Here is a 13,805-nt window from a genome sequence, read left to right as displayed (position 1 = left end):
ATTCTGTACGTCGACCTCAGATTTAACCCCATTTGAAAAAATTGTTGGAAGAAAAGGGAGAGTGAGAGTAGGAACTCATATGAAATGTGCTTATATTATTGCTTAAGCCACGGTTTCCATGGTAAATGCTGCCTCTTTGGCTGCAAGATAATCACCTTGCACACCTGTGTGAAATACAGGTCAGCAGACACGGGGAAAGAAAAACACATTTCCTAATTAAAACTGCAGGGAAATTGTGGGTGTGGGAACATAAATTACTTCAGTTGGAAATAGGCCAGGATATCTAGCTAGAGCTCCTAGGATCTTTCATAACAAAAAAATCATCAGATTCTCAAACATAAAGTATTCTATTTCATTTCATTTTATTGTAGTTAGAACACTTACTATGAGATCCACCCTGTTAACAAAACTTTGAGTGTACAATACAGTGCTGCTGACTGTAGGTAGGGTTGTACAGCAGATTTCTGGAGTTCATTCATCTTACGTCACTGGAATTTTATACCAGTTGACCAGTAACATTCAGTTATTGAATATTTCCCCTGCCTCTCCCACTCAGCCCCTGGCAACCGCCGTTCCACTCTTTGATTCTAGGAATCTATTTTAGATACCTTGCATAAGTGGAATCATGCAGTATCTGTCTTTCTGTGACGGGCTTATTTCACTTCGCATAATGTCCTCAAGGTCTATCCATGTTGTCACATATGGCAGAATGTCCTTTTTTCTAAAGCTGAATAATATTCGATTGTATGTATATATCACATTTCCTTTATTCATCTTTTGATGACATTCAGGTTATTTCCACATCTTAGTTATCAGATCTGAATGTTTCTAAGGGAACCACTAATAACATGTCAGGTTCACTCTATAAAAAGACTGTGACTCTGTTTTGGCTCAAAAGGAAAAGCTCATCCTGCTAAAACGTCCCAACTCCATCCCAGGCACCCAGATACCTCTTGAGTAATTGATGCAAATTCGAAGATGGGTCATTAAGTCCTTTAATGTCAGGAAATTAACCATGCTGCTGAACCTGGAGTGCCTCATACAAACTTTAATAAATGGAGTTGGCTTATACCTTGTATTTTCTTCTTTGTGTTTCTTTTTTTCTTCTTGCAGAATAGTTTCATAATCAAAACATTGCACTCAGAATCAGAGAACCGTGGTGTAAATCCTAGCTCTGTCATTTCCTAGTTGTGTAACATTAAGCAAGTTATTTAATAGCTTAGCCTCTTTTTCCTCATAATTAAAATGAGAAAAATATTATTAAATAGTTACTTATCAATTGCTTATTATCTATGGATTTTTATCCCATTTTATCCTCTCTATAATTCTAAGAGATTAGAATCCTAAGAGATCGCTGCTATGATTAACCCATCTTAATGATGAGAAAGTCGAGGCACAGAGAGGTAAAGGAATTTGCTAAGTACCTTATTCAATGCTCACACAGCCATTCAACAAGACAGCTACCCTGTTTCCCCGAAAATAAGACCTAGCTGGACAATCAGCTCTAATGTGTCTTTTGGAGCAAAAATTAACATAAGACCCGGTCTTATACTATATTATATATCACATTACATGACATCATACCCAGTCTTATAGTAAAATAAGACCAAGTCTTATATTAGTTTTTGCTCCAAAAGATGCATTAGGGCTTATGTTCAGGAGATGTCATCCGGAAAAATCATGCTACGGTTTATTTTCCGGTGAGGTCTTATTTTCAGGGAAACACGGTAGTAAGGAGGTGGTATGTGTACTTAGGTGTGTGCTTATATGAAATACAAAATTTAAAACAGCACTTCAGTGCAGTATTCAGAAAGAATACAAACTCTGAAATAGATCTGGATTTGATTCAGTTCCACTCCATATTAACTGATGACTTTGGGCAAATCATTTAATCACTAAGCCTCAGTTTCTTTAATTGAAACATGTAGGTAATAACCCATACGGAAGAGTGATATTGTAAGCTTTAGATATAAAAGACATACTTTAAGTGCCAATCACCATACCTGAGCCAAACAAATGCCTAACAAAGGGTCCTCTCTTCACTGCCACTCTCTTCATCTCTCTTTTCATGGGCTTTAAAGGAGAAAAAAAAAAATCCCACATGCAAGTCTCAAAATTCTGCAGAACAAGAAACAGTGTTTACTAGGCCGGCCAACCGCATACTGATGAGCAAGTTGTGCACTGCACAAGAACACTCAGCCAAGGGAGCAAGGAGAGGCTGAAATGTAGCCCACACCCTGATTGGAGAAAGGGTCCATTATTTTTCACACAAAGGTAACTGCTACTCCAAAAGAAGCACACCTGTACGGTGGAACCACCCAAAAGTGTTTATACTAATTCAGTTTTAGACGATCTTCCTAGAAGTATTTGGGAAGCCAAAGGAATTCTCCACAGAAACTGCGTTTTTGTTTTGCTAATGTATAAACTTCTCTGAAGCCAAGCTGCAAACACTACGACTCCTTACAGACACTTCCAGCACTCCTAATCAAGTTTGTCTTTGTTAAATACAATTACATGAGAATTGTACCAGAACTCATGGATTTAGACAGTTCAGATGTTTATTTACATCAAGTTCTTACTAGTTTCAGCATCATTCTGAGTAACTTCCCTGAACAGAGAATTTGCAAACATGTGGTTAAATATTTGAATGCTTCAAACTGGAGGTTGAAAGTGGGGACAGGAGACATGGACTTTTTATTTTCTACCCTCTGCGGTATTTTAATTTCTCAACCGTATGTGTTTTACTTTAATAATACTTATAACCAAGTGTGATTCACACTAGCACCAATTTTACATATGAGGAAACCAAGACTCAACGATATTAGGTCACCTTTCCGCAAGGTCACACAGCTAGAAAATGATGGCACTAGTACTTGCCCTTGAAAATAATATAACTTTTGACAAAGGAATTTGAGGGTAAAGGGGAAGAAAAGTTGACGTAGTTCATTCTTGGGACCTCTGTTTACTCGATAATGCAGAATACTAGGTTGTACAATAAGAAAAACAAGACTAGAGTAAGGAAAAAAATACTTGAAGAACGGATTTTTTTTTTTTTTTTTTTAATGGAACAACCATCACAGGCACAGGAAAGGAAGCCGACTAGGGCCAAGGAAATGGATTGCTCAGCAAAGATGAGGGCCTGCTAAGATTGGAACTCATAAATTTGTAATAGAGCCAATGAGCACAATTATATAATTTTTGCCCAGTTGCACTGGGGAGTCCAGAATCCGTTGATTCAGGATTGGCAAGACACATGTGGTGTTAAGCAAGGGCTTTCAAAGTCTTGAGGCGACTTGCAGGTTAAAAGAAAGTAAACCACTGAGTCTGCTTTCCATCCCTTCTGAGAATGCACTTAAAATAAGAGGAAGATTAAAAGGAATAAACTAGCAAAGAGAAATGGAAAGAGTGACAGACCAAATGTCATGTAAAAGCAAGTGGACAGGCATAGGGTTTATGTGAAATGAGCAGATGCCACCTTGGGGGGGAGCCAGCCTGCCCCGTGGGACCACCACAAAACACAGCAGACATAACGGGGCAAAGGGGAATGTGAAGCTGAAAACAACGGGACTCATTGGAGAGCTGAGGGAGAGAAAACTATATCACTGGGCACTTCCATTTTCCTCTATTCACCCACCTCCATCCCCAACTGAGAGCCCAGAAATCCATCAGAAAGCTCTTCTCTAAAGAAATTGGAAGATGTTTTTTTTTAAATAAGCCTCTTCTCTAGATGTTGACAAATCAGAATAAAATTTTGTCATTCTTGTACTTAGGGAAGGGTGGGTGACATAACCTGAGAGATGCTAGACTGAGTGTTGTCAACTTAGAAAGCCCAAAATAAACAAAGAGAAAAATTGACCCTTAGAATCAAATGATAAAATGTAAGGCAGAGCAATAAGTAGAAAACAAATTTTAATTATATGCACAGAGAGATCTGTGAAGATTTTGCTCTCTAAACATCAGGATTCTATGAAAAGGGAACACCCAGAATGCAACAAAGCAAAAAAAGTATCCTCAAAATAAAATACATTTCCATAAAGAATAAAAAACAAGGTCTGGAAAAATCTCTCATAGCAAAAAACATTAGAAATATGAGAGAACAAATTAAACACAGAGGCAACCAGTTCACACATTCTAATTCTGATTAGCAGGAGTCTTGGAAAATACAGGAAAAAAAGGAAGAGGAAAGAATGAGTAAAGCTATAATAGAAGAAATTTCCTGGGGTAAAAAACAAACATACATATGAGATTAAGAGGGTTCAGAGAGTCCCTAATGCAATATATAAACAAAGCCCTGTGCCAAGGCTTTCATTCACCTATTCATTCATTCATGTCACAAACATCTTGCATTGTTTTGGATGGTGGGGGTACAACTATTATGAAGACAGCTAGTAACTATTCTCAAGAAGCTCATATGCAGAGACAAAAGACAAGAGAAACACAAATAATGTGAAAGGTAAGTTCAGCTTGTGGTAAGTGCTATGAGGAAACAAAGAAGGCATAATGCGATAAAGAATGAGGGGAATGAAATCTTACCATTTGCCACAACATGGATAAATCTAGAGGGTATTACGCTAAGTGAAGTAAGTCAGACAGAGAAAGACAAATACCATATGATTTTACTTATATGTGGAAACTAAACAACAAAATAAATGAACAAAAAAAACAGAAACAGACTCATAGATACAGAGAACAAACTGATGGTTGCCAGATAGGATGGGAGTTGGGGAACTGGGTGAAAAAGGTGAAGAGATTAAGTACAAATTAGTAGTTACACAATAGTCATGGGGATGTAAAGTACAGTATGGATAATATAGTCAATTATAATAACTATGTATAATGCCAGGTGGGTACTAGACTAACGGGGGGAATCGCTTTGTTATGTGAATGTCTAACCACTATGCTGTACATCTGAAACTAATATAATATTGAATGTCAACTGTAATTGAAAAATTTAAAAAAAGAAAATATATAGTAGATAGTAAACTTGGGGGGAAAAAAGAGGGAAGAGTGGATTCCCCTCGATTGGGCAGAGAGGGAAAGTCTCACTGAGAAAGTGATAATGGAAGGGTCCAGCCAAGACAAAATTTGAGGGTAGAGCATTTCTTTTGAGATTTCACAATATCTTGGGGGGAAAAAATATCCGAAAAACTCACAAATAAAGTTGGTTACAGAGAAATGAGAACTAGGGCTGGTATTAAATTTCTTATCAGAAACTTAAGTGCTAGATTACAAATAAATCTATGGCTTCCAAGTTCTCAGAAAAACAACTTTTTAACCTATAATTCTATAGGTCAAACTCTCATTTAAATGTGAGAGAAGAATAAAGACACTTTTTATACACTTAAAGGCTCAGAAAGTTTTTTTCCCCAGGTACTCTTCCCCAGGAAGTTATCCAAGGATTTTTCTCTGGCAAAATGAGTTAACAAATAAACAACTAGTAGATACAATTGAGATCTGTGAAAAGAAGTTCCAGGATATAAATTATGCTAAGAGAGCAACCAGTTCAATTGAAGCAAAGGATGGAAAGTTCCAGAAGAAAAGGAGTCAATAAAACAGAAATTATGATTGAGAACTTAAAAAATATACGGATATGATAAAGGCCAGCAGCAGGAAAAAGAACAAGCCTTTAGAACTTAAAGATAAATGACACAAGAAAGTTGTGGTCCAAATATGATACAACGTTAATCAAATTCCCATCCCTACTCCACTTAGTATCATCCCTACTCTACTTAGTATCTTCTGTCTTTGACCCCTCTATTTTCTAGAGAAAATGAACCAACCGAACTATGCTTAACAGCACCACACACAAAGGAGACCTTTGGTGAGATACTAGAATGACAGGAGAATTAGGTAAAAGTTTGCAAAATGAACAATAGGACCTTGGCCCCTTCCTACCACTATTCGCCCAGCTCTAGAACGCCAGCAACTAGGCTTTCAACCCTGAACCCCGCCAAACAGCCCCAGCCGAGAACCTGGAGCATCCGTCTCCTGAGGAGCTGAAGTACCTCAGAGGTAAGACCTTAGGTTCTGACATTGAGCACCACAATGAAAATGCCAGCTGTCCCCCTCCACCCCCAATTATCCAACAGTGAGATACACCAAGTGCCAAGCCCTACCCTCAAGCACAGAGCAGCTACTCAGCTTCTTAAATTTGCATGTTTCAATACTAAGGGAAAGCTAGGTATCACCAGAAATTTTAAAGAAGCTTCCAACACAATCAAGACAGCAAAATAAACAGAAAGTAGGCACTCGTACCACATAAAGACAATTCAGGAAGGAAACAAACAAGCAAACAACAAAAAAAAAACCTCTAAATAATATTGAAGAAATGACAGAAGATATTCCATCCCTAAAGTAAGAAAGCTAGAAGCAAGAAACAATCAAAAATCAAGAAAGAACTTTGGAATTTAAAAAAATAATAGCCAAAATAAAGAATTCAACAGATGACTTGGAAAATAAGGTTGAAAAATCTTTCAAAAAAGTAGGACAAAATATGAGGTATTAAATAGGTGATAAAGAATAAGGAAAGTAAAGGATCGGTGAAGGAGAAAGAAGAGGAAAAAATGGTGGAGAGAAAACAACAAAGTTAAAATAAAAACATATAAACTGAACTGAAGGCCACAGTCTCCAGGCATTAAAAGTTCACCAAGTGAACATCAAGAAAGAAAAAAAAAAAAAATTTGAACCCACCTCAAAGTATATCATGGTAAAACTGGGGAATACCAGGAATAAATGGAAGTTCCCAGCAAGGAAAAACAGGTTACATACAAAAGAAAGGCCAGACTTCCCACAACAGCATTAGAAATTAGATGACAATGGAGGGGAAACTTTAAAATTCGGAGTCAAAATGATTCATCCAAAATTCTTCACCCAGCCAACAACTCAGTCATCACATATAACAAAAAACAAAGGGGAGGGTGGGGGAGATGCTGTTGCATAAAAACTCTCCTGCAGCTACTGGAGGATGTGTTCTAACAAAATGAGGGAGTAAATCATATCAAGGGTGTCTACAGACGCCAGAAAACAAAGGATCAATATGGAGAGAGCCTAATGGGATTCCCAGAGTGCAGTGGGCACAGGCCCAGAGAGCGTTGTGTCCCGATTAGAGCCAGTGGACGAGGGCTTCCATATAGATGATTCCAGTGGGTGGGGGAATGGAGCCAGGAGTCCATCAGATGGGTGAAAAATCATACTGAGATATTTTGAGCTCTTAGAGCACGTAGGAAGCTAAACGCAGATTCAAAAAAAAACCAAAGGAAATGAAAATAGGCAATTATTAATTCCAGGAAAACCAATGTACAAAAAAGGAAATCGAATCGTGATACACCACTTGCACCTCAGGAGCTAACAACGCTGTCAGAGTCATAACGTGAAAATATCAACAAAGGACTTGACAACTTGTGAAGGGAAAGCGGAACACCTCCCTTACGAAGATAGCAAGTCATAAATAATACCTCGGTTTGATTAATTTAAAATTAATGCCTTAATATTACAGAGGCAAATACCAGAAGGGACAGCTGAAAAGAATTTTAAAATTATTGCCCCGGGGAAGTAGTAGATTATTCAGGAGACTGCCATTTTTTGGTTACTAACTTTTCTATTTTATTGGTTTTCCGATTGTAATAAAAATAATTTGATAGAAATAGAAGTTATTTTAAATTTATTAGTTATGACTAATAACAATAGCTAATTTTAGTGAACACTTACAGTATGCCACGCATTGAGCTAAGAGCTTTACATGGTTTATTCATGTAAACCTTGCCTGCAACCCTCTAAGTGATTAGTATTGCATTAGACTGTATGTTTGGGTCCCTGCAAAACTCACATGTTGAAACCTAACCCCCAATGTGACAGTATTAGGTGTGGCCTTCAGCAGGTGAAGGGGTTACGGATGGTCCCTGACTTACAATCCTTCGATTTAGGATTTTTTTAACTTTACGAAGCTGTGAAAGCAATGTGTATAATAAATCACATGAGGTATTCAACACTATCACAAAATAGGCTTTGTGTGACCTGGTTTTCCCAACTGTAGGCTAACGTAAGTGTTCTGAGCACGTTTAAGGGAGGCTGTGGCGTGCAGTAGGTAAGGTGTATTCAATGCATTTTGACTTACAATGTTTTCAACTTAGGATGGGTGTATCTGGATATAAGCCCATTGTAAGTCAGGCAGCATTTGTAGTGACCTTAAAAGGGACCTAGAGAGACGCCTCACCCCTTCCACCACAGGAAGACATGGCAAAAAGACAGCCATGTATAAACCAGGAAGCAAGTCTTCACAAAACACCAAATCCCAGCCTCCAGAACTGTGAGCAATAAATCTGTTGTTTCTGAGCCGCTCAGTCTATGGCATTTTTGTAACAGCAGCCCAGACAGAGGAAGACTCTATTGTGATCACCCGATTATTCAGATGACAATACTGAGCCTTCGAGTTAAGCAACTGGCAGAGCAGAGTCAAGATTCAAATTCAGACTGACTCAGGAAACTGAGGTCTTATTCCACACTGCCCTTCAATTTTTAAAGATTTTATATCCTATGCCAAGAGGCACCGTCGAGAGGCCATATACCTGGTACATGCATTGCACACACATCCCCTGGTAGGAAAAAAACTCTTGGGACCAATGGCCGTAGTCTGTCATCTAAACAAGCTCTGATTGGTGGTTTCTGTTTTCCTCTCTAATATTCTAGATTGGCTAAATAAAATTAAAGCTTTCATTATTCAGATTTCAAGTGGAACCTTTTAGAACAGAAAACTCCCCCTGAGAATCAAAGGGAAGCAGAGCATTTGTTGGCACCAAGCACCAAAATACCAGGCATTGAAGTACTATGCAATAATCAGACGCCAACAAACCCCCATGTCCTCAAGAAATAAAAGTTAAGGTTTCCATAGCACTCAAAGAAGAGTTTTCCACCTTCTTTTGGCGAGGCTGTAGGAATTCCATGCTCATGTCCATCGCAGGTGAGGATACAAATTGGTATAACACCAGGGGAGGCAATCTGGCCATATTTATTGCAACCCCACTTCAGGGAATGTATCATACAAATACAAAGCACACAAGAAAAGTGATATATGCATCAGGTTACTTACTGCAGCATTGTTTTTGTAATTTAAGATTGGAAATAAACCAATTGCCCATCAAATGGGGACAGGTTAAATTATAAAACAGAATTAAATGGAATGTCATACTGTCATTAAAAGGAGTGTGCTTCAGGGCACGAACTCTGTGGTTTAGTCTGGGGTTAAGTCCTGAGTAACAGGCAGCTCAGCCACCTAGGGTCACAAAAATCCTGCCCTTACATTTTTAGGGATTTTGCCAACTGTTCATTTAGCATGGCCATTATTAAAAATTAAATTGTATAAACTTACAACTGATTGATATGAGAAACAAAGATAAATACTCAAACTTATCACCTCCTCATTATTTTGCTATACTTTCATATGCTCTCTGCCCTGGACAGGCTATAGAAGTGTATTATATAACAGTGTGTTACAGGGCATCTCCTCCTAACTCGGTGTTTGTTCAGTGTCTTCACATTGGCAGCTTACAATCAGCCGTGGAGGGGAATATTTACACCTCAGGAATTGGCAAATGCTACAGACTGGGGCTTTTTATCTTAGAGAGCCATTTGTTACATATTTGTCAGTGTGAACACACACACGATCTGTATCTCAGTTTCACCATCTGTAAAATCAGGACAGTAACAGCACCTACATGATCAGGGTCTTGTGAGGATTCATTCGTTCTTATAAAGCATGAAGAATGCTTGAGCTCTCCCCAAAAGCGGCCGGAGGTGACCTCTGAAAATGGTTTCTTATTCTCTTGACCCAGGGAACCCCACAAAATCATGTAAATAGAGAGATTCAAATCTACAGGTTCATTTTAAGAACACTCATGAAACTGCCCAGACCATCAACGGAATGCATATCTGAAAAGCCACCAAGTATCTAAAGAATGTCACATGTTACAGAAGCAGTGTGTGCCCTTCCGTCGTTACAATGGTGGAGTTGGGAGGCGTGCCCAGGCCCAACAGTAGGGTTGGACGCAGGGTCAGTGGCCCAAAAAGAGTACAGAATTTTCACTGCAAATGCTTAAAAATGCAGAGAGTAATGTTGAGTTTAGATGGAGACTCTCTGGTCACTGAGCACACCCAAGTGAATAAAGCTCCCAAAATGAGGCGCAGAATTTACAGAGCTCACAGGCAGATTAACCCTAAATACATGCGCTCTCCCTGCCACACCGAGATGCTCCTCACTGGAAAAGAGCAGATTGTTCCTAAACCAGAAGAGGAAAGATCTCCCAGAAGAAACTGAAGAAACAAAAAGTTACGGCCCAGGATTCAGCATCAAATAAATGCTAATAAAAAAAGGGGCAGCCAGTTGGCTCAGTTGGTTAGAGCACGAGCTCTTAACACCAAGGTCACCGGTTCGATTCCCACATGGACCAGTGAGCTGCACCCTCCATAACTAGACTGAAAATGACTTGACTTGGAGCTGATGGGTCCTAGAAAAACACACTGTTCCGCAATATTCTCCAATAAAAAATTTTTAAAAATAAAAATATAAACAATAAAAATAAAAACAATAAATGCTAATAAAAATAAAAGCAGAAAAAAATGCTTGGCATGCCATAGTGTCAATATAAAGGTTAGCTATGTTTTGTATTATTATTATTACTGGTACAGAAGATCTTCAAGCTATATTGTAACATTTTTTTAAAAAGCTCAGAAAATTATGTACAGAATGCTATCTGTTGGATATAAAACAGGGAAAACTGAAAACACATATTCATAGTTTCTCATATGAAAAAGCCTTGGAAGGATACACAGAAATGAATTAAAGGAGTGACCTGGTTTGTCTTTGGTGGGAGACTTGGGTAAGAGCATAACTTCACTGTCCATTGTATTGTCATTGAATTTTGTGTTTGGAAACTACGTGAATGTACCATCTATTCAAACATTACATGAAACAGTCTCATTACCCCGACAAGGATTCCCTCATCTGCTGTCTTCAAAACTCTTTCAGACACTGTGTGAGGTCAAAGGGCACCCAGACCAACATGGCCTCTGCCCTCAGAGTGCGTTTCCTGCTTGGAAGAGGAAGCTCACAGAGACGCCCTCTTGGAGGGGAGGAGCACGAGTCTGCCCCTGGGACATACACACTTATCATGGTCGGGATGAGACGGAACGGCTCTTCCAGGATACTTACCCTGTTGTATAAGGGATGTTTATGCCTCCTAGATTAATACTTTCGCATCCAACAATAAACAGGGTTGAAAAACACAGTAAAGACACACCACTGCAGATCATGGCTAGTTTTGCCGATTCTCTTGCACCAAGTTTCAATTTTTTTATGATGTAGCCTCCCAGGACAATCCCAACACCAGCACTGGGGACAATAATAACACCTGGAGAGAAGAAGGGGAAAGGATTAACTTGACGTAATGTATACTATTATTGTTTTCTAATTACTCTGTTTCTGTTTAGCTATTAGTACTAAGGTAAAGAATAAAAAAAAACACTGCAATCAAAATTGGCAGTTCTAAAAATAGTCACAGGGATGTAAAGTACAGCATAGGGAATATAGTCAATAATATTGTAATAACTATGTATGGTGTCCAGTGGGTACTAGTCTTATCGGGGGGATCACTTCATAAGTTACGCAAATGTCTAACCACTGTGCTGTACACCTGAAACTAATATAATATTGTATGTCACCTGTAATTGAAAAATAAAAAATTTTTTTAAATTATAAAAAAACTGTAATCAATAAGTTGTCAATGTGTGTGATTTAAAGTTTAATTTATTTTCAACACGCGCAACCAACAAAGGACTCATTGCCAGAGAAACGTACAAAGCAATAAAGACAAGCAACCCACTAGAAAAGTAAGAATGGGCCCTTCACCAAAGAGGAAATCCAGTAGCCCAAAAACACACGGAGGGGCTCAGCCTCATTACTAAGAGGAAAACACAAATTTAAACCGCAGTGAAATACACTCCACACCAATTACATCGATAAAAATGTAAAAGTCCACATGTTGGCAAAGATATGCAGCAATGGGCATTCTCTACTAGTGGGAAGTAAACTGTGACACCTACTTTGAAAAACAGTTTGGTGCTCTCTGGTAGAGCGGAAGCTATACATATCCTGTGACAGGAAATTTCGTTCCTGGATCTCTACCCTGAAGAAACTCACACACAAGGGGACTAAAGGAAGTATACGAGATATTTGAAGCATCATAATAGCCAAGAACTGGAAATCAACCAAATGTCCATAAATACATACAATACAGGTAGTAAATTCATACAACAGAATGCCACGTTACAGCAATAAAAATTCAGAAACCTAATGACACACAACTATGTAGGTGAATCATGCAAAGACAACGTTGCACGAAAGATGCAAAACATAACAGAACACATGGTGTGACTGCATTTGTATAAAGTTCAAGAACATGTAAAACTAAATAATATGTTGTTTAGGAATGCATATACAGGTGGCACAGCGAGGAAGAAAACTTAGAAGTAATTCCCAGAAAAGCCAAACAAGTTGGGGGTATGGAATGCAAGCTGCTGGGAAATGGGAGGACCTGGGGGGGAGAGGTAAGGGAGAGCGAGACCAGAAGAGATCGTGAAAAGGAGCGCATGCTGTATCTTTAGGCCACGAGAGACCACCGAAGAATTCTGAGCCGAGTCTGACAGGTGCAAGTTGCGTGTTACACAGATCATTTCTGGCCGTGAGATGGAACATGGCTTAGATGGAGTCACACTAGAGTCAGAGAAGTGGTCAGGAGGGTCAGAGGGGCCAGGAGAGCCACAGGAAGGCCAGCTCAACACCAATGGCACAATAAATGAGCTGAGGAGGACGGGAGAGAAGCACGATGGCACGACAGCCTGTGGGACGATCAGGGACAAATACCTCACACCGTTAGCTGCACGGAGGCTGTAAGCTCAGGAAGAGCTGGGCTGGGGTGGGGGTGGGGGTGGGGGTGGGCATTTATAACCTGTAATGGAATTCATGCCATAGAGAGGATGTTCCAGCATGACTGTACAAAGAAAAGAGAAGGGCCAAAACTGGAGTCCCGGACAGCACCACTGTTAATGGGATAACATAGAGATGAGCCCACAAAGGAAAGTGAAAATGAGCAGCCACAGAGGCCAGAAAAAAACGAAGAAAGAAAATCTGGGAAAGTTGAATGTATTGGGGTGGCGGGGGGGGCGAAAGTCTGGAGTTCAAATCCTCACACCATTTTTTGTAGCCAGGTGACCACACATAAGCTTCCTCAACTCTCTAAATCAGATTTCTTGATTGTGGCGATGTCTACCTTTCATGTTAGAATGAAGATTACAGACACTATACGTAGCCACAGTACACTATAGATTGTACACAATATAAACTGTAGCTATTATCATTACAATTGTACCATAGAAACCAAGGAAAGAGAGTTTCAAGGAGTGTCCAATGCCTCAGAGAAGTCCAGAAAGACAAAGACTGAAATGAGACAACTACGTCACCTGAGACCTTGGCAAGAACAATTTTCAGGGCGTCGTGAAGGTAGAAGCCAGATTGCAGTGGGTTGAGTAGTCAGTCATGAGGACTTAGAGACGAGTGAGACTGCCTTTCTAGAATGTTGGCAGTAAAAAGGAGGGCTGTGGGTCCATACTTAGACTGGGGACCAAGGTAGAGTTTGGGCTTGGAGAGTCTTGTTTGTTTGCTAAGATATGGAGAGGGCTTAAGTATACTTAGATACAGTACTGACAAAAATAGACTAAAAGGTAGTAGGAGGTAGCATGTAGAGGAAAAAGGTTAG

General features: G+C 39.3%; 1 protein-coding gene across 2 annotated transcripts in view; it reads right to left on the bottom strand.

The window, feature by feature from the left end:
• Positions 1 to 13,805, bottom strand: part of SLCO5A1 (solute carrier organic anion transporter family member 5A1) — a 114,848-nt gene that overhangs the window by 15,898 nt on the left and 85,145 nt on the right. For both annotated transcript variants that reach the window (XM_019726187.2, XM_019726176.2), the window contains one exon: positions 11,204 to 11,402. In XM_019726187.2, coding sequence (XP_019581746.2) covers positions 11,204 to 11,402 — 199 coding nt within the window. The remainder of the gene's footprint in view (positions 1 to 11,203; positions 11,403 to 13,805) is intronic.

Source organism: Rhinolophus sinicus, linkage group LG14 (genome assembly GCF_036562045.2).
Source record: "Rhinolophus sinicus isolate RSC01 linkage group LG14, ASM3656204v1, whole genome shotgun sequence".
NCBI classification, from domain to species: Eukaryota; Metazoa; Chordata; class Mammalia; order Chiroptera; family Rhinolophidae; genus Rhinolophus; species Rhinolophus sinicus.
The sequence above is the reverse complement of the archived record's forward strand: the minus strand, read 5'-3'. Positions and strand labels throughout refer to the sequence as shown.